At 46.5% G+C, this 24,093-nt stretch overlaps 1 protein-coding gene across 3 annotated transcripts in view; it reads right to left on the reverse strand.

The window, feature by feature from the left end:
• SELENOI (selenoprotein I) overlaps positions 1 to 24,093 on the reverse strand; it is a 62,511-nt gene that overhangs the window by 30,548 nt on the left and 7,870 nt on the right. For 2 of the 3 annotated variants that reach the window (XM_068109957.2, XM_068109956.2), the window contains exons 3-6: positions 20,178 to 20,286; positions 19,928 to 20,002; positions 3,998 to 4,260; positions 2,496 to 2,604 (exon numbers count right to left, since the gene is read on the reverse strand). In XM_068109957.2, coding sequence (XP_067966058.1) covers positions 2,496 to 2,604; positions 3,998 to 4,260; positions 19,928 to 20,002; positions 20,178 to 20,286 — 556 coding nt within the window. The remainder of the gene's footprint in view (positions 1 to 2,495; positions 2,605 to 3,997; positions 4,261 to 19,927; positions 20,003 to 20,177; positions 20,287 to 24,093) is intronic. The other variant, XM_068109958.2, reaches the window with a different exon arrangement.

Here is a 24,093-nt window from a genome sequence, read left to right on the forward strand (position 1 = left end):
GAGTGAGGAGCTAAGGGTTGGAGAGTGAGGAGCTAAGGGTTGGAGAGTGAGGAGCGAGGGGTTGGAGAGTGAGGAGCGAGGAGTTGGAGAGTGAGGAGCTAGGGGTTGGAGAGTGAGGAGCGAGGAGTTGGAGAGTGAGGAGCTAGGGGTTGGAGAGTGAGGAGCGAGGGGTTGGAGAGTGAGGAGCGAGGGGTTGGAGAGTGAGGAGCGAGGGGTTGGAGAGTGAGGAGCGAGGGGTTGGAGAGCGAGGAGCTAGGGGTTGGAGAGCGAGGAGCTAGGGGTTGGAGAGCGAGGAGCTAGGGGTTGGAGAGCGAGGAGCTAGGGGTTGGAGAGCGAGGACCTAGGGGTTGGAGAGTGAGGAGCTAGGGGTTGGACAGTGAGGAGCTAGGGGTTGGAGAGTGAGGAGCTTGGGGTTGGAGGGAGAAGAGCGAGGGGTTGGAGAGTGAGGAGCGAGGGGTTGGGGAATGAGGAGCTAGGGGTTGGAGAGTGAGGAGCTAGGGGTTGGAGAGTGAGGAGCGAGGGGTTGGAGAGCGAGGAGCTAGGGGTTGGAGAGCGAGGAGCTAGGGGTTGGAGAGCGAGGAGCTAGGAGTTGGAGAGTGAGGAGCGAGGGGTTGGAGAGGAGCGAGAAATTGGAGAGGAGCGAGAAATTGGACAGGAGCGAGAAATTGGAGAGGAGCGCGAAATTGGAGAGGAGCGAGAAATTGGAGAGGAGCGAGAAATTGGAGAGGAGCGAGGGGTTGGAGAGCGAGGAGCGAGGGGTTGGAGAGCGAGGAGCGAGGGGTTGGAGAGCGAGGAGCGAGGGGTTGGAGAGCGAGGAGCTAGGGGTTGGAGAGTGAGGAGCGAGGAGTTGGAGAGTGAGGAGCGAGGAGTTGGAGAGTGAGGAGCGAGGGGTTGGAGAATGAGGACCGATTGGAGAGGAGAGTGAGGAGCGATTGGAGAGGAGAGTGAGGCGCGATTGGAGAGGAGTGTGAGGGATTGGAGAGGAGTGTGAGGGATTGGAGATGAGTGTGAGGGATTGGAGAGGTGTGAGGAGGTATTGGAGAGGAGTGTGAGGAGGTATTGGAGAGGAGTGTGAGGAGGTATTGGAGAGGAGTGTGAGGAGGTATTGGAGAGGAGTGTGAGGAAGTATTGGAGGAGGGCGTGAGGAGGAGTGGTATTGGAGAGGCATGAGGGTGGAGAGAGGAGAGCGTCAGGTGGAGAGGAGTGAGGGGTCACATATTATGTGAAATAAATAAATTGTGTTCATTACACCATTTCTGGATCTGATGAATTGCCAGTAACCATTTTGTAAAATTTAATGTGCAGCATCTAAATCAAGATGTCCAAATGTCACACACGTCCATGCCCGTGGAATTCCCATGGGTGACCCCACTAGTAGTTATATATTACTGTATGATGGACAATGGATAAAAAGTTAATTCTAACTACCCTCACTGCAGCTGTTTTATTTGTATTTTCAATAAGTGTCCATTTATTTTGCTGAAGCAATTTGAAACTGTGAGCAAGTGCATCCAAAGTGGTAGCTATAATTTTCTGGAAGCCGCAGACGATCGACTGTGGGTCTCCACCACCCTTCATGAGCCTTGAGCTCTACATTAAAATGAACAAGGAAGAAAATCCCCATCAGTCCGCATTATAATTCTACAAATAATTCTGCTGCCCATCGATAAATTCTGCCCATCGATTGGACAGTTTGCCTGACCACACAATTTCTATACTACGGCCACCATTTTGATGCTTACTGTATGCGAAGTCAAAGATATCTTCAGAGATGTCATATTCACAATTGCCATGCCATGCCCTCCCTATAAGTTTTCCCTTCAGTGTAAAATGACCAAAGTTACAGTTAAAGCTGATAGGCATTACGGGCCTTGTGGATATAGGCCTCAGCGATTGAGGCAGCAGTCTGTTTATACACTGCCTAAAAAACGGTGTGGCCTTTTCTCAAGCAGGGCTTTTACCATGGAGGTTACGCAGTTCCTGACTATTATTTTGATTATTTTTTCTTAATCAACTCGAGCAGGGACCATAAAACCCATGTCATTACAAAGGTATTTGTTGAGGACTTCCGGGAATCTCGCTACGCTGCAAAAGAAAACATCCATCATTAATTACTTTCAACGATTTGTATATATCCATCAGGAAAAAGGGCACAATTGGCACCATTTAATGGCACAATTGGCCTGCTCATGGTCACTTGAGAGTTGCAATGCCATAGGATTTCCGCATATCTCACAGGATTGTGAGTTTGACAGGTGACAGTGATGGGTTTCTGTGAAGTCGGTAATAGCATGATAGGGGAGAGGAAGGCCGACGAGTAATCTAATAAAACCTCACTTTGATGTAATGCATCAGCACAGCAAAGAGATGTACAAACAATTCCACCCTCTGTATAATTTCAATGGGATGATAGAAAATTACACACAACTGTCGATTGCTTATATGTGCATTGTGCAAGGATTATAATGAATCAAATAGTCAAATTGATGGCTTACATGTCAGCATGCCAATAAAGAGTTCACGATATCCAAATCCAAACGGAAGAGGTTTGTACCACGACTCCACACCTACCATCGCTGTCACAAAGTACACGATGGATACAGTCTGGAAACAACAAACACGTCACAAAGTACACGAACGGTTAAATACCGTTCACTCAATGAAATGCACGCACATGCACACGCGAACATGCGCACACATTGTTGGACTCTAGGTTTGTGTGGTCTATGTAAAACAAACTACAAAATGGAAAGAAAAATTAAAAGTAGCCAGGTTTCTCGCCTGCGGTGGAGTGATCACACGTTCAGGATTGTAGCCCTAGCCAGAAAAATGCATTGGCAAAACCGACGCTCCGTATAGAGCATGGTACATGATGATCATGAAGTGTTTACAACTCATTCACTTAAGTCTTGCTCCTTATCAATCTGTCAAATCAAACCTTTCCATCCAGCTCCACCACTTTGGCATATTTTCTCCTGCCTTGGGAATCATCTCCCCATTTCTGTTTGATTAAACTTTATCCTCAAATTTTAAAGGAGGTGAAAAAAAAAATCGCCGATGCTTGCCAACCAACCTAGGTATATAATCTACTCAGAATATGTCAAACTTGTGTCCAATATCCACCTGTTCTCAAGAAACACAATCTTCTCTTCTGCAGCACGGTTGCATCAATGCTAGCGAGTGTGGCTGTGCCACTGATGCAGTTACCCCTGCAGATTAGGGCAATAATTTAGATTTTGGCCAGGGTACCTGCGGTAACTCATGTACTCTTTATCAAGACACATGGATATTTTACATCTAATGCGAACAGATGTGTTCGCAGCTAAATGTAAATCAGATGAATGGTGGTGCACTTTGCAGTGATGCAACATGTGTGTGAACTACTGATCTGAGAGTTTATATTCAGGAAAAGAATGAACCAGACTAGACAACTCCAAGCTCTATTGCATCCTGTCAGGAAAATCCAGTTACCGCAGACCTTTCAGCCTTGGTAATTAATCGCTTCGACAACTTTTTGCGACATGGACGGAGGGCTTCAAAAAACGTCACAACTATTCTGTTGACACAAATGTTGTGTCTTCCTTGATCTGCAAAAAACCTGTAAGTTTGGTAAAAAATTGAAGTTTAAAAATTGTGGAAATCCAAAACCTTCATTAATAGAGGTTAGTCTTCTGCTTGATAGTTGTAACAAAACCTGATCAATTCCCAGAATCTGTGATAATGTTTAGAGCATCTGCTCCGAGTGTGGGAGGTCAGTGGTTCAAACCCCAGCCGAGTCATACCAACGACTTTAAAATAGTACCTGCTGCTGCAGTCCTTGATGCTCAGAATTTAAAAAAAGATAGAGCACAAACAACCATAGGTTGGAAACATTGCAGTCTTTATGGGACGAAAGGACACTTCCTGTGTCGAAGTTCCTTGCAAGGGAAAATTTTATGTCAACGTTGAATAATAAATTGTGCATGCAACAGAAAAAAGAAAGGATGCTGGTGCGTACCACTTGGCTGATGTCGTAACCCCAAGGCAGGAAGAGCACACCAGTGTTGTACTTCTCCCAGTGGGACAGTATGAAGGAAAAAAGGACAAGCCAGAAAAGGAAATGCATCGTGACAACTTCAACCCCCGTTGCGCCTCGCCCGAAGATCGAATAGACCGTGCTTGCGAAGAAAAGGCATGCCCAGCTATCGAGGCCATGGTCAAATAGCTCACCTAGTGGCGAGCTCGAGCCTGTGCGGCGGGCCTGTTTTCCATCCACACCATCTGAGCATGGAGAGGGGGTGGATAATGGTGAAAAGTAAAGACAATAAAGTAGGTCTCATTTGGGGCTAAACAAAGCAACATGTGCCTCTTTGCATGCAATATTAAATGTAGCATGTTCCTGGGAAAAAGGGGAGACAATTCTCTTTCTTTCTCTTTTATTTTATTTTCAAGTAGCATCGTCGATCCAAAAGTCGCAAATCATGGATCTCCATTCTTCTCTGTTTTCCGATTGTTTTTTTCAGTTGCCCATATTAGTTGATGTCATACCGTTCCTTTATATCATCCGTCCACATTATTTTCGGCGAACCCATTGCTTTTTTCCCCCCATCAATGTTACCTTCCCGGATGTTAACAAACATTTTGCCACAGGATCCTATTGTTACATGGCCAAACGAAAACGGCACTCGGTAGAGCGCATACCTCTTCTGCCAGGCTGAACAGTTTATACCCCACTGATAGGCCGGATCTGGATCCGGACCTGAACCAAAATCTAATCGGCTTGTTCTTGCCGCCTAACCAACTCATCCACCAAGTTTAGTTATAACTCGTCCACAACTTTTTGAGACATCGTGCTTTAGGCCCCTGTCACACATAGGCGGATATTTTGGCGACTACTGGCGACTGCCGGCGATCAAGATTTTTCGGCGACTACTGGCGATTTCGGACGGTCAAATATGGTCAGGCGGCAGTATGGCAACTGCAGGCGGCCACATTGCGACGACGCCCCGAGTGGGATGGCGACTGTTGAAGATCGACGACGACTGCATTGCGGATGCACGGCGGCAGCGTGGCGACAGTCTGGCGGCTATATTACGACCGATGGCGGATCGCGGCGACTGCATTGGGCCCGGATGGCGGTTTACTCCGACGTCCGCAAGACTGCAATAAGACCGCCGGCGATTGGAGACGATTCACACAACTTTTTAAATCTTTATTTCTCTATTTTACATTTCACTTTATTCATTTCAATGATGTATGACATGAAGCATAAAGATGTTTGATACAATAAGAAAGTTAATAAAGATGTATCATTGTAATGTAATAATCTAAACTTTTCTGCAGGGAGAGAGAATGGAAATAAAGTCCAACAAATTATTTCCATTGGTCCCAAGTCCCATAAATAAAGTTTCCAAAGGACCAAAGTCCCAAAAATAAAGTTCCCAAAAGTCCCAAGTCCAAACAATAAAGCCATATCCTTGTCGGCACCACAGGACCTCACTCCACGGAGACCCTCACACCATCCTGTCTTGCCATGGAATCGTGGTATGTCGTAATGCAGTCGCCAGGCAGTCGTATCTCTGTCGCCAATGGCCGTAACTCGGCCGCCACTAGTCCTACTGCTGTCGTCGTCAGTCTCCCATAGCCACAGGTGAGACGTGGCAGTTCTTCTGTAGTCGATATGCAGCCGCAACAGTGTCGGCCCGTAGTCGGGAAGATGCCGCAGGAAGGCCGTATGGCATTCGCATCTCTGCTGTGCTAGCTGGTGGGGCGATGCTGGGGCGATTGCGGAAGACTATGAGCGACTGGGTTGCGGCCGCTTTACGGTCTTATTACGGATACCGACGACAGCATGGCGGTTCCATCACGACAGCATGGCGGATCTTTTTTGAGGATGACTGAGCGCGCCGTTTTTAAACATTAAAAAAAATATTTGGCCCCTTTGCGGCTCTTGCCGACTGCAGCCGACCTGGGGAGGATAACCACGACTACAGAAGACTGTCCATTACGGTTTCATTACGATTGTCGGCGGGTGGTGGCGATTTTTCCAGTCGCCAGTAGTCGCCGACAAATCCGCCTATGTGTGACATAGGCTTTACGGTTTCATTACGATTGTCGGCAGGTGGTGGTGATTTTTCCAGTCGCCAGTAGTCGCCGACAAATCCACCTATGTGTGATGTAGGCTTTATATCCCGAAGCCGTTTTAGCCAGATCTCTCAATGGTGAAGAATCACTTAAAAATCAAAAAAATAATTTATTTAATTAATTTGATTAAATAAATAAATAAAATTTAATAAAAGAATGAAAAATTCAATATAAAATTCTCCAGCCGGATCTGGATCCGGATCTTCACCAAAATCGAATCTTTTGTCCTTGTCACATACATTACGTAGGTCTCTGCCAAATTTAGTCTGAATCCGTCCATGACTTTTTTTAAATATCTTGTTCACAAACAAACAAACAGACAGACAGACAGACAGGGGTGAAAACATAACCTCCATCCACCTTTGGTGGCCGAGGTAAAATACGCAATATACACCGTAGAAGTGGATGGGTTCATATAACTCATCCGTAAGGTTATCCTAATTCATACATGCAATGAAAGGAAACTAAACAAAACTGTATAATGTTAAAAGTTATCAACACTAGTTTTTTGAGCCAAACCAGTCGGGCTTGCTCTCTTAATGGCTTTGAGGAACAAAATGGCAGATAACACCTCAATTTATTAAACTTGATCATACTAAAATACTGTCGTGTGGCCGCCTTTGATGAAAAGCAGGCGGTCACGGAGGCCGATCGCGAAGGCCTTCGCTCTCGAGGCGAAAACTCAATGGTGGACTCGGATAGAAAGCTATGCAAAATTGCGCGGGGTGGATGGGCGGCGCAAGACCCCTGCAGTCTTACCTGTTCTCGGGGCGTCTCCAATGATGCTGCAAATTAAACAAGCGTTACGCCCAGGTCCCCCGTCGGTGAAGTGATGTGAGATGACAAAGTGGAAGACGCAAGGCGGCCATCTTAGATTTTGACGTGGCGACCCAATTTTCAATAGCGTTCTCCCTTATGCGCAGATACACCCACACACCAGATTAGAAGTTAGTACTTCGCTTATTTTTCAAGATATTTCGCTCACAAGGTTCAGACATACATGGTGGCGGCCATCTTGGATTTTGACGTGGCGACCCAATTTTCAATAGCGTTCTTCCTTATGCCTAGATACACCCACACACCAGATTAGAAGTTGGTACTTTGCTTATTTTTCAAGATATTCCGCTCACAAGGTTCAGACATACATGGCGGCGGTCATCTTGGATTTTGACGTGGCGACCCAATTTTCAATAGCATTCTTCCTTATGCCTAGTTGCACCCACACACCAAATTAGAATTCGGTCCTTCACTGACGCACGCACACACGCACGCACGCCCGCACGGACGGATGCACACACGTAGGGAGGAGAAAACCATAGTACCCCTTTTGATCCACGGTGCGACGGGGGACAACAAGCGTTGCGCCTAGATCCCCCGTCAGTGAAGTGATGCGAGTTGACAAAGTGGAAGACGCAAGGCGGCCATTTTGGATTTTGACGTGGCGACCTAATTTTCAATATCGTTCTTCCTTATGCTTAGATACACCCACACACCAGATTAGAAGTTAGTAGTTCGTTTATTTTTCAAGATATTTCGCTCACAAGGTTCAGACATATATATGGTGGAGGCCATCTTGGATTTTGACGTGGCGACCCAATTTTCCAAAGCTTTCTTCCTTATGCCTCGATACACCCACACACCAGATTAGAAGTTGGTACTTCACTTATTTTTCAAGATATTCCGCTCACAAGGTTCAGACATTTACTTTTCAAGATATCGCGCTCGCAAGGTTTAGATATGGTGACAGCCATCTTGGATTTTGACGTGGCGACCTAATTTTCAATAGGCAGGGTTCTTCCATATGCCTAGTTGCACCCACACACAAAATTAGAATGCAGTCCTTCGCTTACTTTTATAAAGATATTGCAGTGCACGTACGTACGCACGCACGCACGGACGTACACATGGACGGAGGGGAAAACCATAGTCCCCCTTTCGCTCCGCGGTGCGACGGGAGACAATAAATCACATGGACAACTGCGTTCAAGTATATACAGAAATAATACAAGGATTTATTAACGGTTCCGAGAACAAAGAAATGACGCGCTATGATGCTCTAAACCCCCTATATGGAGTACTCCCACTCGACAGACTTATTAAACAAACAACAGGGCAGATGACAAAATGACCAAAGCTGGTTGTGTGTGGTGCGTTCTTAGCTTTGCTCGCTCGGGAGCGTGGCGTGGAGATAGTGCAGGCCTCGGACAGCTAGGCACCGACACGTGGGGGGGAAGGAGGGTCTCCCCGACGCGACTCGCTCACCGGCCCTTGTACTCTCGCACCGCGACTCTCGAACACTCGCTCTGTCTGAAGGACCACGGTTCCTGGGGCTGTCGTCTCTGCTCGGTGCTCTGGAGATGGTGGGTGGCTGGCGATGGTATGCGCGAGGCCACGAACGCAACCACCAACGGGGCTAACCTCGGCACAACAGCCGCCCACGCAAGCACGCGATCCGATCGCAGGGACGATGGGAGAGAACGAAGGCAGGAAGGAACGAGAGGGAAATGTCCAGCGCACTCGATTGCTACTGAATTCTCTCAGCTCTCCGAAATGGCGTCTGCTCTGCCTCGTGTCCAACTCCGAAATCTTCTTCTTCTCCTACCTGTCGTCACTTCCCTCACGTCACCGTCCCGCCCTCTCGTGACGTCCATCGGTCCGCCTGCCCCCATGACGTCAAAAGATCCGCCCCCTTTTCATCATGTCTCGGCAGGGCGTGTCTCAGCCTGCCCGTTTTGGTTGGTGTTGTGTTATTGATGTGAAAAGGAAGGGAATTAATTAATGTGGATGCGCTAGGGGCATGAATTCCTCCTGTCTAGGTGCGGTGCCAAAAGGGACATTGGATTGACCACAGAGGTGGGAAAACACACAAAGTTACCCTTATCGCCCTGACTACTTAGCACTTCCTGTCCTCGTACAGAAAACACATACACAATTATCCCGTGTATGCCTACACATACTAACCTAAAGGTACATAGTGGGTCCTAGCTATCGCGACATTCCAGAGCATTCGACCTACACAGATCTACCTACATCTATGTATTCCTCTACCCCCGCAGACATAACAACCCCCCCCCCCCCCCCCCCCCCACCTGGAACCGTAGCCCCGGCAAGGTTCACCGCAGACGCTACCTTTCCAGTCTTGACACTTACCGTCTCACACTTAATTAACCTATGACATAAAGCGGGAGGGCTGTGCAAGGTGAGCCGGAGCTACCTACCTATACTCCTTAACATACTACCCCCTTAAGCAACAATGCAAGTATGTACATTTACAATGATTAATAATTCGTTGTTCCTGTGGTGGGAGGAAATAAAACAACACGCAAAATCTACTTAACCACAAAACTTAACCAAACTTACAAAAATTCAGAAACTCTACGAACATTTATAAAACCCCAGTCTGCAGACCGCGTCCCCTGGTGGATGCCACAAGATGCAACCTTACCTGTGGGGCCATCCCAATGCACCCCTTAAAATTTCCGCGGGCCCTGTCCTGGTGTTACAGGTGAGTGACATGGCTCGGTGGATTTCGCCCTCATTCATACAACACAAACCCTTAACCACGCATTCTCATTCCATAATTCATCACTACACAAAAATCATTACCAAGCACGTACTTATTATACCCCCCTGCAGGACCATGGCATAGGTGTCGTATTCATGTGTGCATTTCTCAACTAGGCAGCGGGGAGGTACCGCACAATTAAGATGGTGGGGGCGCTTCAGGCTGTGGTGCCCGCAGTCCCAAAACAAGTCACGACCAACAAATTCATTGCCCCCCCCCCCCCCCCCCTTTACCTCTTGGCCCCGTAACAGCCAAACAGCCCTTTCCGCCGTTACCCCGCCGGTGGGGGTCTCCACACCACAGGCTCCTCCGTGGCCTCCTGCTTCAGCGCGGCTACACAGGTCACCGGGAGTCTCCCTTACCCCACGGCGCCCAAACAGACCCTCCACCGACAAGCTCCAATTTCCAGACACCACTGTCTGCCAGGGGTAATTGCCGCAAAGGGGGGCCGCAGGCATCACTCCTCAGAGCTTGATCTGTACCTGCGGACACACACACACCTTCCCCACCCACAAAATCCCAAAACACATTTCCTCCCCCGCTGCCATTCAATTCTCAACACATTTCCATAGATGATACAAAAGGTTTGCCATGGCCTGCCATTGTGTGAAATCCCCGTTCACATTTTACCAATACATCTCAAAACACAATAATCACCACTCATCCATTTTCTCCACTCTCACGGCCACATAAAAACACATAACCACAACACAAAAACAAACGCCACCCACAAGACTCTGTGGCACACATACCATCCCCCCCTCACCGGCTATGCCATCAATCTCACCCGCCCCCAACTCCAAATTACATATCCCCAATTTACATAAGCAAGTCCTGAAGCCTAGGACAGTAACCATCAACGAGGCCTTAACTCTACCTTGATGTGCAGGTAATTTCCGGTTGGTCAGGTCCAAAGTGCGACCCACCCTCAAAATCCCAAAACTTCTCATTGGACCAATCAAATTTTTCCAAATTTCACTTTTCTCCCCACTTTACTGGCAGGTTTGTGGATCCGCATCCAATGGTGAACTGTTCTAAACAACTACCTGTGTCTACGACAGCTCCGCACCTCTACCGTGGAAGGGTCATCGGGACAAGGTGAGCAGTCGAAACGCCAACATGGCCCATGAGTGTCCATAAGGGAGCGACCCACCATCCATCCTTCGGCCCCCCTGCGAGGAACACAGCTGCACTAGCCCCAGCTGGCCAATGTGGTGAGCACCTGCTGCCAACAACCTCACTCACACAACCTCGGCCTTGGGGGAGACGGTCGCAGTGCATGGCATTCCCCTCACGTCACCTATGCCGCCCTTGTCCCCCAGTCCACAGAACTGCAGCCCCCAGTGCCCACCCACACTTGACCACACCAAGGTCCAGTCGACAGCCATGCTCCACCAGGAGACTCACCCAGAAGACATGGTCCACACACCTCGGACACCCATAGCACCACATTGACCCGCAGGCTACACAACTACATCCCCATGATCCCGCGTCCCAAATATCCACACAGTCGCCCCCGCAACTAGTTGAAGGCGGTGTCCTGCTACCCTGTCAATTTTATCACAGCCTCCAACATTTTAGTCCAAACACACCTGGATCAATAATGGTGTCACTGCTGTCAGTGACCACCATGACATTTCAAAATTCATCCTTAACCACCATGTCAGTGACCACCATTGCATCTAACCCTGAGATTACCCATGCAAACCATTCGTCACAATTCACTAATTTCACCAAAGAAAGGTGCTTTTCCATACACATGCCAGCCGAGCATGGCCCATATGCTCGGCTCGTTACACATTCCCGATTCAACAATCCCATGGCTCTCTTCCCAAACCGAGAGTCCATAAATCATAAAAGAACATCTGTGGAAGGTCATTCTCACACCCTCACGTTCCACAGATGCTCTAATGGTTGTCCAGTAGGCTATGTCCATCCCTGTCCATGCGGTTTGACCCGCGTCCATAGACCAGCACAGCATTGCAGGTCTCCACATGCTGGCTGTCCCAGAGTCTCAGGGACAGGGTGTCAGGCCGCATGCCCGGGTGGTCACCACATCAGGCCCATGTTGGCCGTACGTGGTGCCACCACCAAAGCGTGACCCACAACACCTCCCCCTAGTGGTCCTCAATATACACCATCCCAGGCTTGTGAGGAACCACCTCGGACCCCCTGGAGGTCTTAACCCCAACCAGGGTCCGGTGACCCTGACGGCCTGAGCCACACGCTCGGGCGGTGCCCCGATGGACAAGGGACACCACACTCCACCAGACCCCCCGTGGGGCCCAGGTCGTACCATGCCACCCATGGCTGGACCCCACGTCCAAATCCTGCCAGCCCAGCCGCCCAGCTGGCTGGCATAACAAAATTTTGAAAGGGGCAACTTTTGCCCGAGACCATCCCCATTGACCTCTCCTGGTCCACATTCCACAACCTGGGGACCAACTCCCTCCAAGGCTGTGCCAAATCAAATTCCCATTTTAATTTTATTTTAGATTTCCTTTTAACAATTTTTATCTCCTGTCCCAAACCACAGCTGCAGGTAACAACTCCCACCACAGGTTGTTCTGCCCCACCATGCAGCTGGTCCAAATTCCCTACAGGGACCAAATCTCCTGAGGCTCTATCTCCCGATCCCTCTCTGTCTGAATCCAGCCCGTAGTCAAAACACTCCCCCAACTGGGTATTCAATTTCGCAGCCTCCGTTACCAAATTGTAGTGCATGGTGAAGGTCCCCTCGGTCACCTCAACCACCTCCTCAGACCGACACCTATTCACCCAAGCTTCCTTGGAACTGGTCAACCTTTACCTCCATGGGACTGTCCCAGGTCCCCAGCCGCTGGATCAAATCATTTTCATCATCATCCCCCATCAATTCTGGCTGCATCAGGCCTTCCCCAATAAATACCCGGTCCGACTCCATTACTCGGACCCCCCTATTGTTATCCCCTCTTGCACTGCACAGCTGCCCTTGTGCGGCAAGGACTCCAATCCATCCCCCGGTTGGGATGTTGTGGCATCCACCCAGCCCCGATAAACCTCCAGGCCACCATGTGGGAAACATTCGCCAATTAAATTTTTGCCTTCCCCATTTCCTTCCCTACCTTCCCCATTTGCTTCCCTACCTTCCCCATTTGCTTCAATTGCCATTTCCGGCTCCTGAGCCCCGTGCACATCTGCATGGGCTGTACTCTCCTTCATTCCCAATTTGAATTCCACCCCCGTTCCGATTCTATTTCTGCCACCCTTGGCTTCTCCTGGGCCCCATGTGAATCATTCTTTTGTTCTTTCTTTATCTCATTCGTTTGCTCACATGGGGTTTTCTTTTCTTTCATCTGCGTATCCAGTCTTTCACTACATCCCCTTATTATCCCCCTCAATTCATTCCTTAGAGTCCATTTTTTCTAATCGCTCACTCTGAGCCTCCATTTTATTGTTCATTTCTCCCACCTCTCCCTTCAATTTCTATTTCATTCCATCCATTTTTTCACTCATTCCCTTAATCTCCTTAAATAATCGATCCCAAATCTGGTCGGGTATCGGGGCCGCTCCAATTGTTCCCGGCTCCCCAGCAGGGGAGGGGGATAGGTTGGTGCTCGGGACGGGCGAGGTTCCAAGACTAACCTCCAATTTCCCTACCCCCGGCTCACCTTCTGAACTGACAGAAGCCTCGCTATGCACCTCCATTTCACCGACCTCCAACATCCGCTTTGAGGAAGGTCGTTTCCCACGCGCGTATTTATTTTCACCTCAGAATAAAATTAAAATTTTCCAAAGATGCTATATCGCACTTCGTATGTCCAATCAACGATGCAAATTTCTCCGCCTCGACGACGAAAATTTTGCGTCCGAATGCCGGGCGATGTACGTCCGACCGTGTCGATCTCTCGCCGTGGACAAAAAAAAAATAATTGTTCTACGGGCCCAGATCCTCACTCCTGACACCAGTTTGTCGTGTGGCCGCCTTTGATGAAAATCAGGCGGTCACAGAAAGCGATCGCGAAGGCCTTAGCTCTCGAGGCGAAAACTCAATGGTGGAATCGGATAGAAAGCTATACAAAATTGCGCGGGGTGGAAGGGCGGCACAAGACCCCTGCAGTCTTACCTGTTCTCGGTGCGTCTCCAATGCTGCTGCAAATTAAATAAATCACACGGAAAACTGCGTTCAAGTATATACAGAAAATAATACAATGATTTATTAACGGTTCTGAGAACAAAGAAATGCCGCGCTATGATGCTCTAAACCCGCTATATGGAGTACTCCCACTCGACAGACTTATTAAACAAACAACAGGGCAGATGACGAAATGAACAAACTTTGCTCGCTCGGGAGCGTGGGGATAGTGCAGGCCTCGGACAGCTAGGCCCTGACACGTGGGCGGGAAGGGAGGTCTCCCGGACGCGACTCGCTCGCCGGCCCCGGTCCTCTCGCACTGCGACTCTCAAATGCTCGCTCCGTCCGAAGGACCACGGTTCCTGGGGCTGTCGTCTCTGCTCGGCGCTCTGGAGATGGTGGGTGGCTGGCGATGGTATGCGCGAGGCCACGAACGCGGCCACCAATGGGGCGAACCTCAGCACAACATTCGCCCACGCAAGCCCGCGATCCGATCGCAGGGAAGATGGGAGAGAACAAAGGCAGGAAGGAATGAGAGGGAAATGTCCAGCGCACTCGATCGCTACTGAATTCTCTCAGCTCTCCGAAATGGCGTCTGCTCTGCCTCGTGTCCAACTCCGAACTCTCCTTCTTCTCCTTCCTGTTATCACTTCCCTCACGTCACCGTCCCTCCCTCTCGTGACGTCCATCGGTCCGCCTTCCCCCATGACGTCAAAAAATCTGCCCCCTTTTCATCGTGTCTCGGCAGGGCGTGTCTCAGCCTGCCCGTTTTGGTTGGTGTTGTGTTATTGATGTGAAAGGGAAGAGAATGAATTCATGTGGGTGCGCTAGGGGGCATGAATTCCTACTGTTTAGGTGCGGTGCCAAAAGGGACATTGGATTGACCACAGAGGTGGGAAAACACTCAACGTTACCCTTATCGCCCTGACTACTTAGAACTTCCTGTCCTCGTACATAGTGGGGCGGATATGTGTAAAAAGCCACCAGGATTGTGGGTTTGGTGGTAAAAGCACCAAAATTGGCATATATGTTGCCAGGATGGTACTAATTAACTTGAGATATGGTACCAAGCTGGATTTTTTCCGAGAAGCCCGTAAAGTGCGAAAATTCAAAATGGCCGCCGCCAGAATTGAAAATATCTATTAATTGCTGTATCTTTGTGAATAGTTAACATATAAACTTAAATAAAGTATCCTTTTGTATGTTTTCAGACATGCAGAATCCAATGGAGCCATCATTTGGTTGAAAAAATGCATATATATCAACATAGTGGTCAACTCTATGCTAAAATTCAAAATAGCCGCCATTCGAATTGTTGATATCTACCACCCAAATCATATAATACCAAGTAATTTTGTCATAAAACATAGATCAAGTTTATTTATTAATATATTTCAGGCAGAATGGCACCATCAATTAAAACAATACAAATGCATAGTGAACCACCTTCAGTTGTTGTTAAATGTTATGATTACGAGCGTCCGAATTCCCAAAAGCGACCGGTTATCTTATGAGAAAAGTAGACTGAGCAGCTAGCTATACTTGTGCAAAACAAAATCATATTTTGAACAAAGTGAAACATTTTATACATCTCCAATTATAATGTGTAGAATAACCTTTATACATTGCATACTATCAGTAGGCCCTATACATTTATACACCCATGACACCAGTACACATTGCATACTAACAATTATACCGTACATTGGCGTGACTTGTGCATTCACAGAGCAGTGGGTTTGGCAAAAATCATTATACTATTTTCATAAGTCGGAATATTTCAGCACTTCATTTATGCGTCTAGATTATGACACACTAGTATGGGGCATGGTGTGTAGAAGTGCATACTCAGTTCCTAAATTGCGAACATTATGTGATATACTAGTAGCCTCTCTCCAGTGTGAATGTTCATGACGATGTACATGTCATAATGTAACAACTTTTAGTTGCCCTCATTGTGATCACAATTGCCACTGCAACGGCAGAGTGATGTACACTTAAGAGCAGCCCTGACACATTTGCATAGTCCCCTACAACCTTTCTGACATCCACATCGCAGCAACTCTGAACAAGACACCACAGCTTCTGGTAGTGTTGTCCACACCGGTTGCCAGCCCTGCATGGCATTCTTTTGCTAACCGCATGCCTCTGGAGATGGAACTACTGGGGAACGCACAAGGGCCTGTCCCCATACATGTCCACCCTGGTATATCGCCCGTTTTGTATGCTGTAACAGTGCTGCTCCTGTGGGCGGTATAGATTCGATGGGCCTAGCTTTGGTAGTGAAGATGTGCTTCCTGGCTGAGTCGACAGTAGTTTCTGTGCATGTGCGGTCATACAGTAGAACAACCTACGTCTCCAGAACAGACATGCAGTCGTCATTGAACTTTGATGGCTCCATCGACAAAGTAGAGAATACCGGCGTCACTTCGTCGAAAGACTTCCAAATGGCAAATGCGGTCTTTTTCCCCCTGCCAGCAAACGATGATACTGTATCACAGCCTGTGAAGGCGTGAAACATAGGAAGTGCACGTGCCTTTCTACTTCCAAGCTGTGAGGCGATATCATGAGTAGGAATGTACCTGAAATGCTTCCCAGTGCCAAAAGCGACCCACATTTCTGTGTGTTCAAGCAGTGCCACAGTTGAGACGGCCAGGACGAGCACGTCGGTGTCCACAGTCCGTAGCACGATTCTGCGATACCCTCTGTTTACGGCATCGACTGCATGAAGTAGCATTCGCGTGTCCGCCTCTTCGTGGGTACATGGTGCTAGGGATGTAGTGTCCTGGTGAACTCTTGTGCAGAGCACATTCTCACCGCATGTGGTGTAGACGTCCTTCTCTGACGTCAGATTTTCTACAACCTAAGATGGCCAATAAAACAAGCCTGATTAAACTGTATGTCATTACGGATATTGCACATAAAGTGATGTAGGAATTACACTCGGTCGTTATCATCCACATATTTTGAAGTGTATACTCGATGATACGTGTATATGGTTTGCGAAAAACAATCATGCAATACTGGATGGAGTCTTGCCTGGTGTGCCAAGAAGTCGAATAGCTCTGTCTTGTTGTCTGCCAATCTCAAGAACTCCTGCCAATTTCCGGGAATCTTGTTGCATGGCGCAACACGCCGCCGAACACCTTTTCCACGGTTCTCTCTCACAGTGGATTTCAAACCGTCTTCCAGGTACACATCCCAAATGATGTCGAGTCTGTTCACGTTTCGCAGCTGCGCTTTGACATAAGGGAGAAACACCTGTGTGGCATATTCTTGGAATGTTTTGATGCCGATGGGCTTCAGCATGTTGATGATTGCAGCACCATCCAATATGACGACATCAACTGATGGGGCATCTCCACATGATGTGCAGTAGTTCTCGAGACATTCGAAACTGATCATCATCAAAACTGAGCATGACATCCCGGCCTTGTTTGTATGCACGAAGCCATGGCATGTTTGCGAGTATTCGATTTTTTCAAATCAGTGGAGTGTATACGTCCACTTATTGCAACTCCCAGTTCTGCCAGTCGGTCGGTGTATAACTGTAGAAGATCCACCAGTTTGAAAACAGGTGCAATAGCCTTGTCGCTCAATTTCGTCTCTTCTATGTATCCCATAAGTTCCACCAATGCTATACCATGAGACACTCGGTCAACGTTCTCTTTTTCTACCTGCTCTGTCTTCCTGTTGCTGGCATTGTACAATTTGACAAGACAATTGGCATGGTACTTCGCTTCCTGGGCCACAAGGTCACAAGAACTGATTTGTGTAATTAACTTTTGATCCTGCAGTTTCAATGCACATTGCCTAACCCTCTGTGTGAGTCGTGGTGTCATTGCTTCATGCAGAGGTATCGCCTCCGTTCCAGCTTCATCACAGAAGAAACACTTGAAATCTTCTAGAGGATCTGTACGTTCAGCCTGCCGTAACATGTAAGGTCCTCCTAGGGTATCGTCAGATGTACATGTAGTAGGTTGTGAAGCTAGCTGAACTCTGGCGAGGCGACTGGCACAGCACTTCAATCGGCATGATTTGTGCCATTGGGCATGATTACATTCCAGTGTGCTTCCAATACCATCCCCTTAATCAAGCCTACGTATGTCAATCGGTAATGGTTGGTTGCCCACTTCAAGAAATTTGCTCAAGTTTTCACCCAGAGTATCATATCCAACACCAACGTCTGTGCGTTTTGATTTCGCTGGACATTGCAGTGGTTTATCCGAGTGTTCTTGGCATAAGGCACACATACTCCAGTCTATCGGTTGACATGTATCTACAGTTGATCTCAGTGTCTCGCCGTGAACAAGTTTGCATTTTTTCCGTGTCGACATAATTCCCGTTCACTCACCTACGAAGAGAAGAAATACAAATTATTACAACAAGAAACAATAATTCCTTTTTCTTTCCCTTAATTATTGCATGATCCTGCAGTTCGTCACAATGGATAGTATGAAGATGATGATCCAACGAGGTGATGATATACATTCCTCCTGTAGGAGAGTGAGAAAGATTCATGCGAGTGCGAAAGTACTCGTCCCATGATATATATGCATTTTTTCAACCAAATGATGCTTCCATTGGATTCAGCATGTCTGAAAACATACAAAAGGATACTTTATTTAAGTTTATATGTTAACTATTCACAAAGATACGGCAATTAATAGACATTTTCAATTGCGGCGGCGGCCATTTTGAATTTTTGCACTTTATGGGCTTCTCGGAAAAAATCCAGCTTGGTACCATATCTCAAGTTAATTAGTACCATCTTGGCATCATATATGCCAATTTTGGTGCTTTTACCACCAAACGCACAATCATTTCACATATCTGCCCCACTAACAGGAAACACATACACAATTATCCCATGTGCGCCTACACATACTAACTTAAAGGTACATAGTGGGTTCTAGCTATCGCGACATTCCGGAGCATTCGACCTACACAGATCTACCTACATCTATGTATTCCTCTACCCCCCTGACATAATAATATGCCATTTGGTGTCTGATGATTTTTTGATGCCAATACATTCCGTCGTTACTTATCCAATATCAACCAAACTTGACAGGATGACGAACGGTTACACAATGAAGGTTGTAGCGCATTGATTTGCCCCCCTCCCTAAGGGGGTTTTCTCCCTCGAGCGGGTTTTCCCCACCATTGCTGTCAATGGGGTTGCATGTTGAGGTGTATATCCATTTTAAGTTAGCTTTATGGTGGCGTTTTTCCAAGGCCGCTTCGAATAACAAAACTAACGATAATAGCATAATATTAATGTTATTACAAAACAATATAAATACCATTAATATCCCACCTCCCCAAGGTATTTTTCCTCCTTGAACAAACGTCAAATCAACGTTTATAAATAGCTCATAATGGCGTTTCCGTGGGAGCAACGGCCCAACGGCCTCCACCAGAAGTAAAAATATTATAAACCACAAACATGTAGGACTAGCTTTTTAAACAGTCGATAATGCTGTTTATAACACTAATATAATACTAAATAAAGAAATTTGTAGGAATCCCGACGTCCGTGAGGTAAGTTTTACTTACAGAACTGAGCGAAGATCTACTATACTCTATATACCCCACAAGGGTTGGGTAAATAACATGACACTTCCTGGCGCTAACATGACACTTCCTGGTGCTAACATGACACTTCCTGGCACTAACATGACACTTCCTGGCACTAACATGACACTTCCTGGCACTAACATGACACTTCCTGGCACTAACATGACACTTCCTGGTGCTAAAATGGCGTTTTTCGTGTTGGCCTTTTGAAACTCGCTCCTGCTGTAAAACACGAAAACTGAAAAGGGAGAAGCTCGGGTTGTGCTCCTTTACCAAGCAGCTAGCTAGCGCTTGCCAAGCCACCTGTTCCTTAACGGTTTTGAATGGAGTGTTTGCTCAAATGCTTAAACCACTTGGCGATCTCTCCACAATAAACTTGATAAATGAACAGACCCAATGTTCTTGAGACCCGACCATAGATCGACTGTAATCTATATATCCCAAAAAGGAATGACCCTTCCTGCTGCTCCCATAATGTGCGGGTGCACTAGTTATTAAAAAGATGGAAATTCATAAATTGGCAAAATGTTATGAGTATTACTCACCAAGTGTGTATGCCAGGAAGTTGAGTGTACCAGCAACTACCCATACCCATCCTGGGATGTGCTTCTGATGTGGAGCTGCAAAGTGTGGGTGAAAAAATAATGAAACAATTCCACATATTCAAAAGACATCAAGTACACAAAATAACTACCTGCAGTACAAAAATCACCAAACAAAAATACATTTCCAGCAAAAATGAAATAAAACAAAATTGTGCACACAACATTCCATGAAACAAACTGCCACACTAACACGAGGCAAAGAACTCAAAGTCGTAGTAAGCGAGGAGGATGTAATTGAGCACAAGTAGCAGGAAGCCAGACAACGTGAGAAGGTTTGGAGCAATCCACTTGGGCAGAATCTAGAACAGAAACACAAAAGACAATGAGAAAGGAAACCTTTTCTCAATTTCAAAAACACTTCCTAATAACCCATCTAGCACACAGCAGAAAAAGTGGAAAATAACTCCTGATTCAAAGGTTATAGCTAAGGAACATAACTCGGAAATTATTTGAAAAGCGTTGCTACAAATTGTACACGAGCTAATATTACGAAGTATTTGGGGAAAACTTGGCCTGTTATTTGAACCAGTCTTTGATGATGCCGAGAGCTCAGGTTCACATCCTATATCATCCATTGCAATAATCCATAACCATATCCTGTATGCAGAGCATCAGTTCTGCCAACGAGGTTGCTAGGTGGAGCAATACACTGGAAGCTATGCCATTCCACTCCCAGCGGGGACGGTTTTTGAACCTGAAGTCAAGTGTTCAGCCCTACTCAGCATCCAGTGTGTTGCACTGTTCAGGCCCAATCGATGTACGCACAAATCTATAAAATGGCAGAGACATTTCCCAAAGGCCGACTACATTGCGGCCTTTGTCTCCATCAAAATTTAACTTTCACACGGAACAATTAATATAAAAAATAAATAAATCACAATCGGTCTATATTCATGTTATCTTACTATGATTCACCAAATGTCCGTCTGTCTGTTCGAAGGTACCGTAAAAACTGCTGAACCGATCGCAAAGATATTTTGGGTGGGTAATCCTGGGACCAATGGGAGTAAAATAGGCTATTTCGTTTTCCCAATTTCAGCTTTGGTCTCCAGCATTCTCAGGTTTGGACTCCCGCATAACATTCGCGTTCACATAACGTTCATTGTGACGATGTTCTCATTGTGACGATGTATGTGTTCAAATGTTCATGGTAGTGTTTGACGTGACGGTGTGAACGTAATTTTGTAATTTTTTTTCGTTTCGTAATCCTTTAATGAACGTTTAATGCCCATCGATGTCTGGGGCCGCACACGCGCTACACTGGACGGGCAAGCGTGTACCTTGCCCTTCGCCGTCAGGCTCGGGTAAACCGCTGAGCCCCATCCGTAATGGGGACTGGGGCTTGAGACAGTGTCCCACGAACGAGGAATTCCCAGTAAGCACGAGTCATCAGCTCGCATTGATTAAGTCCGTGCCCTTTGTACACATCGCCCGTCGCTACTACCGATCGGACGGTTTGATGAGATCCTCGGATCAGCCCCTGCACGGGCCGTTCTCGGCTCGTGCCAGTGCACCGAAAAGATGAGCGAACTTGACTGTCTAGAGGAAGTAAAAGTCGTAACAAGGTTTCTGTCGGTGAACCTGCGGAAGGATCATTATCGGCAGGGCCGGCGCCAGACTATTTTGCGCCCCAGGCAAGTCCAGCTACTTGCATCCCCTCACCCCCCTCCCCCAAAAAAATTTTTGGCCAACTTCGATGATTCAAAAGATGTTTTGTAGAAAAAATAAACAGCATAAAACTTGAAACTGCTAAATTTATTTTAAATTGCAAGAATAAGTACCGTAAGATGCCAACAGCACCAATATTAAAGGCGCAATATCCATTAATATGACAGTGGCCCTGTTACCCCACGCGTTGGGGCAAATGGGCTTTCACTTTTTAAAAAATGACACTATATATGTGGTTTGCAATGCAAATTAAAGAAAGTGGTCCCTTTTTGAGTGTGTGAATGGAAATTACAGATAAACAAAACAGTTTTTGGTTTGAGCAATAAGTTTTAGATATGCAAAATCAAAATTTTAAATAATCAATTTTTGATTATCTTTTGCAAATACAAAATAAAATATTTTGGCACACAAATCATTTTGAACTAAAGGGCACTCGATATAATGCATACCTCAGCCATTGGGCAACACAACATTCAAACCATTTACTTCACACACCTCTAAGTATATATACCATTTAAGGATACTTGGCGTAACCAACCCGTCATGTCACCACAATATTTAGCTTAGTCAGACAGAGAAACAAACAAAAACACAGACAGAGTTAACAATGTCTCATAAATGTTTCAATTTCAGACACATCAACATCTCACTTTGCGTGCCTTTTCCTTTGCAAATTTTGCCACAAATTCAACCAGATCAAGTGCTGATGCCTGGGCATGTTCAATTGATATAGTTGCCAAGCCAACCAGTCTCTTTTCCAACATTGTAGAGCGTATGTAAGTTTTTATAACTTTGAGCTTTGAGAAACTACGTTCACCACTTGCCACTGATACTGGAAGTGTGAGAAGGATCCTTAAAGCAACGGAAACATTAGGCACATTATCCAGGAGTTTTTGTTGTAGTATGAAGAGAAGTACTTCTTGTGGCAGCATGGACTTTGGAAGTCTTCGAGCTATTGCTACAAGTTCAGTAATGCGCCCCTCTGATGTCTGCGCCATAGGTGGCTGCCTAGTTGGCCTAATGGTAGCGCTGGCCCTGATTATCGGGACAACACGAGAGCGAGCGAGACGTACGTGGTACGTGATCGTCCATGTACTGTTTAGATTTTGATGATTTGCGTGTGATATGATTCCACGGATGTTTATATGAATCGTTTAAAATAAAAAAAAGTCTTCAATTTCTGATATTTTACCTTTTCATTTGGGCTTCCCAATTGAAGCCCCGCCCATAGGGCGGGTAACGTTGCTAGTATTCATCAATGACAGCTTGGAGTATCCTTTTAATTGAGTCAAAATATGTGCTTCATGAAAAGATGGCTCTATTCTGCAAAGGAAAAGCCTCAATAAAGTTAAAGCACAGCATGCTGTATAAACTAAACTAATTGATATGAAATTTGTGAGATAGTGACACATTGACTTAAGATTTTGATGAACACCAATAATGATGAAAATAGAACAAGAAAAGAAAAAAAAAGACAAAATGTCCCAGTCCTGTGTTTTTAGTAATTTTGTTGTACGGCGTTAAAGGCCGTCGGTCGGCCATCTTTGGTCGGATTCCAAAATAAAATCGTATGCATATGTATAAAACCAAAAACCACCGTTTAGAGGCCATTTTTCCCCGCAAAGCGGAGGTTGGCCTTTTCGGGGACCGTGGTAGTTGTTGTTTTTTGGTCCCCTTTTTGAAGCAATGTTTTACGGCCGGATGCCCTTCCTGACGCCAACCCTTTTTGCCGCCTTCAACGACAAACAGGGAATTACCAGTGAACTGGTACTCAATTAGCCGACCTCGGAAGGATGACAGGCTGAGTCAACCCCCCTGGCGTTAATTCGGCGATCGACCGAGATTCGAACCCAGGATCCTAGGATCCTAAGCCGGCACCCTAGCCGCTAGCCCAACACCAGGGATTCGTATGCATATGTATACTGTCATGTATTGTCTTTGTGCCAAGTTTGAACCAAATCGGTCCATGCATGTCGAGAAATGATTTGGGACACGTTCAAGTAACAAAATAGTCGCCAGTCAGCCATCTTGGATATGATCTCGAAAATAAATGACGTACATATGTTTACCATCATTCTTTATCTGTGTGCAAAATTTGAACAATATCAGTAAATGCATGTCCGAAAAATGGTTGCGGACGTATTCTAATTGGGTTTTTTTTACAACTAAAATGGCCGCTAGTCGGCCATCTTTGATCGCATCATAAAACAAAATGATGTGCATATGTATGTCATGATGTATTGTCTTTGTGCCAAGTACGAACAAAATAGGTCCATACATCTCCAAGATATGGTCGCGGACGCACGCACAGACAGACAGACGAGACCCAGTCCATAAAGCCCCCGTTTTGGACCAAGTCGGCCGGTGTTAGGTCGTGGACATTAAAGAGCCCATGGTGTCCTTCGCGGAGAATTTCCGGCAGATGGGACTCCCAGTTT

This window comes from Myxine glutinosa, chromosome 3 (assembly GCF_964187855.1).
Source record: "Myxine glutinosa chromosome 3, kmMyxGlut1.1, whole genome shotgun sequence".
Classification (NCBI taxonomy): domain Eukaryota; kingdom Metazoa; phylum Chordata; class Myxini; order Myxiniformes; family Myxinidae; genus Myxine; species Myxine glutinosa.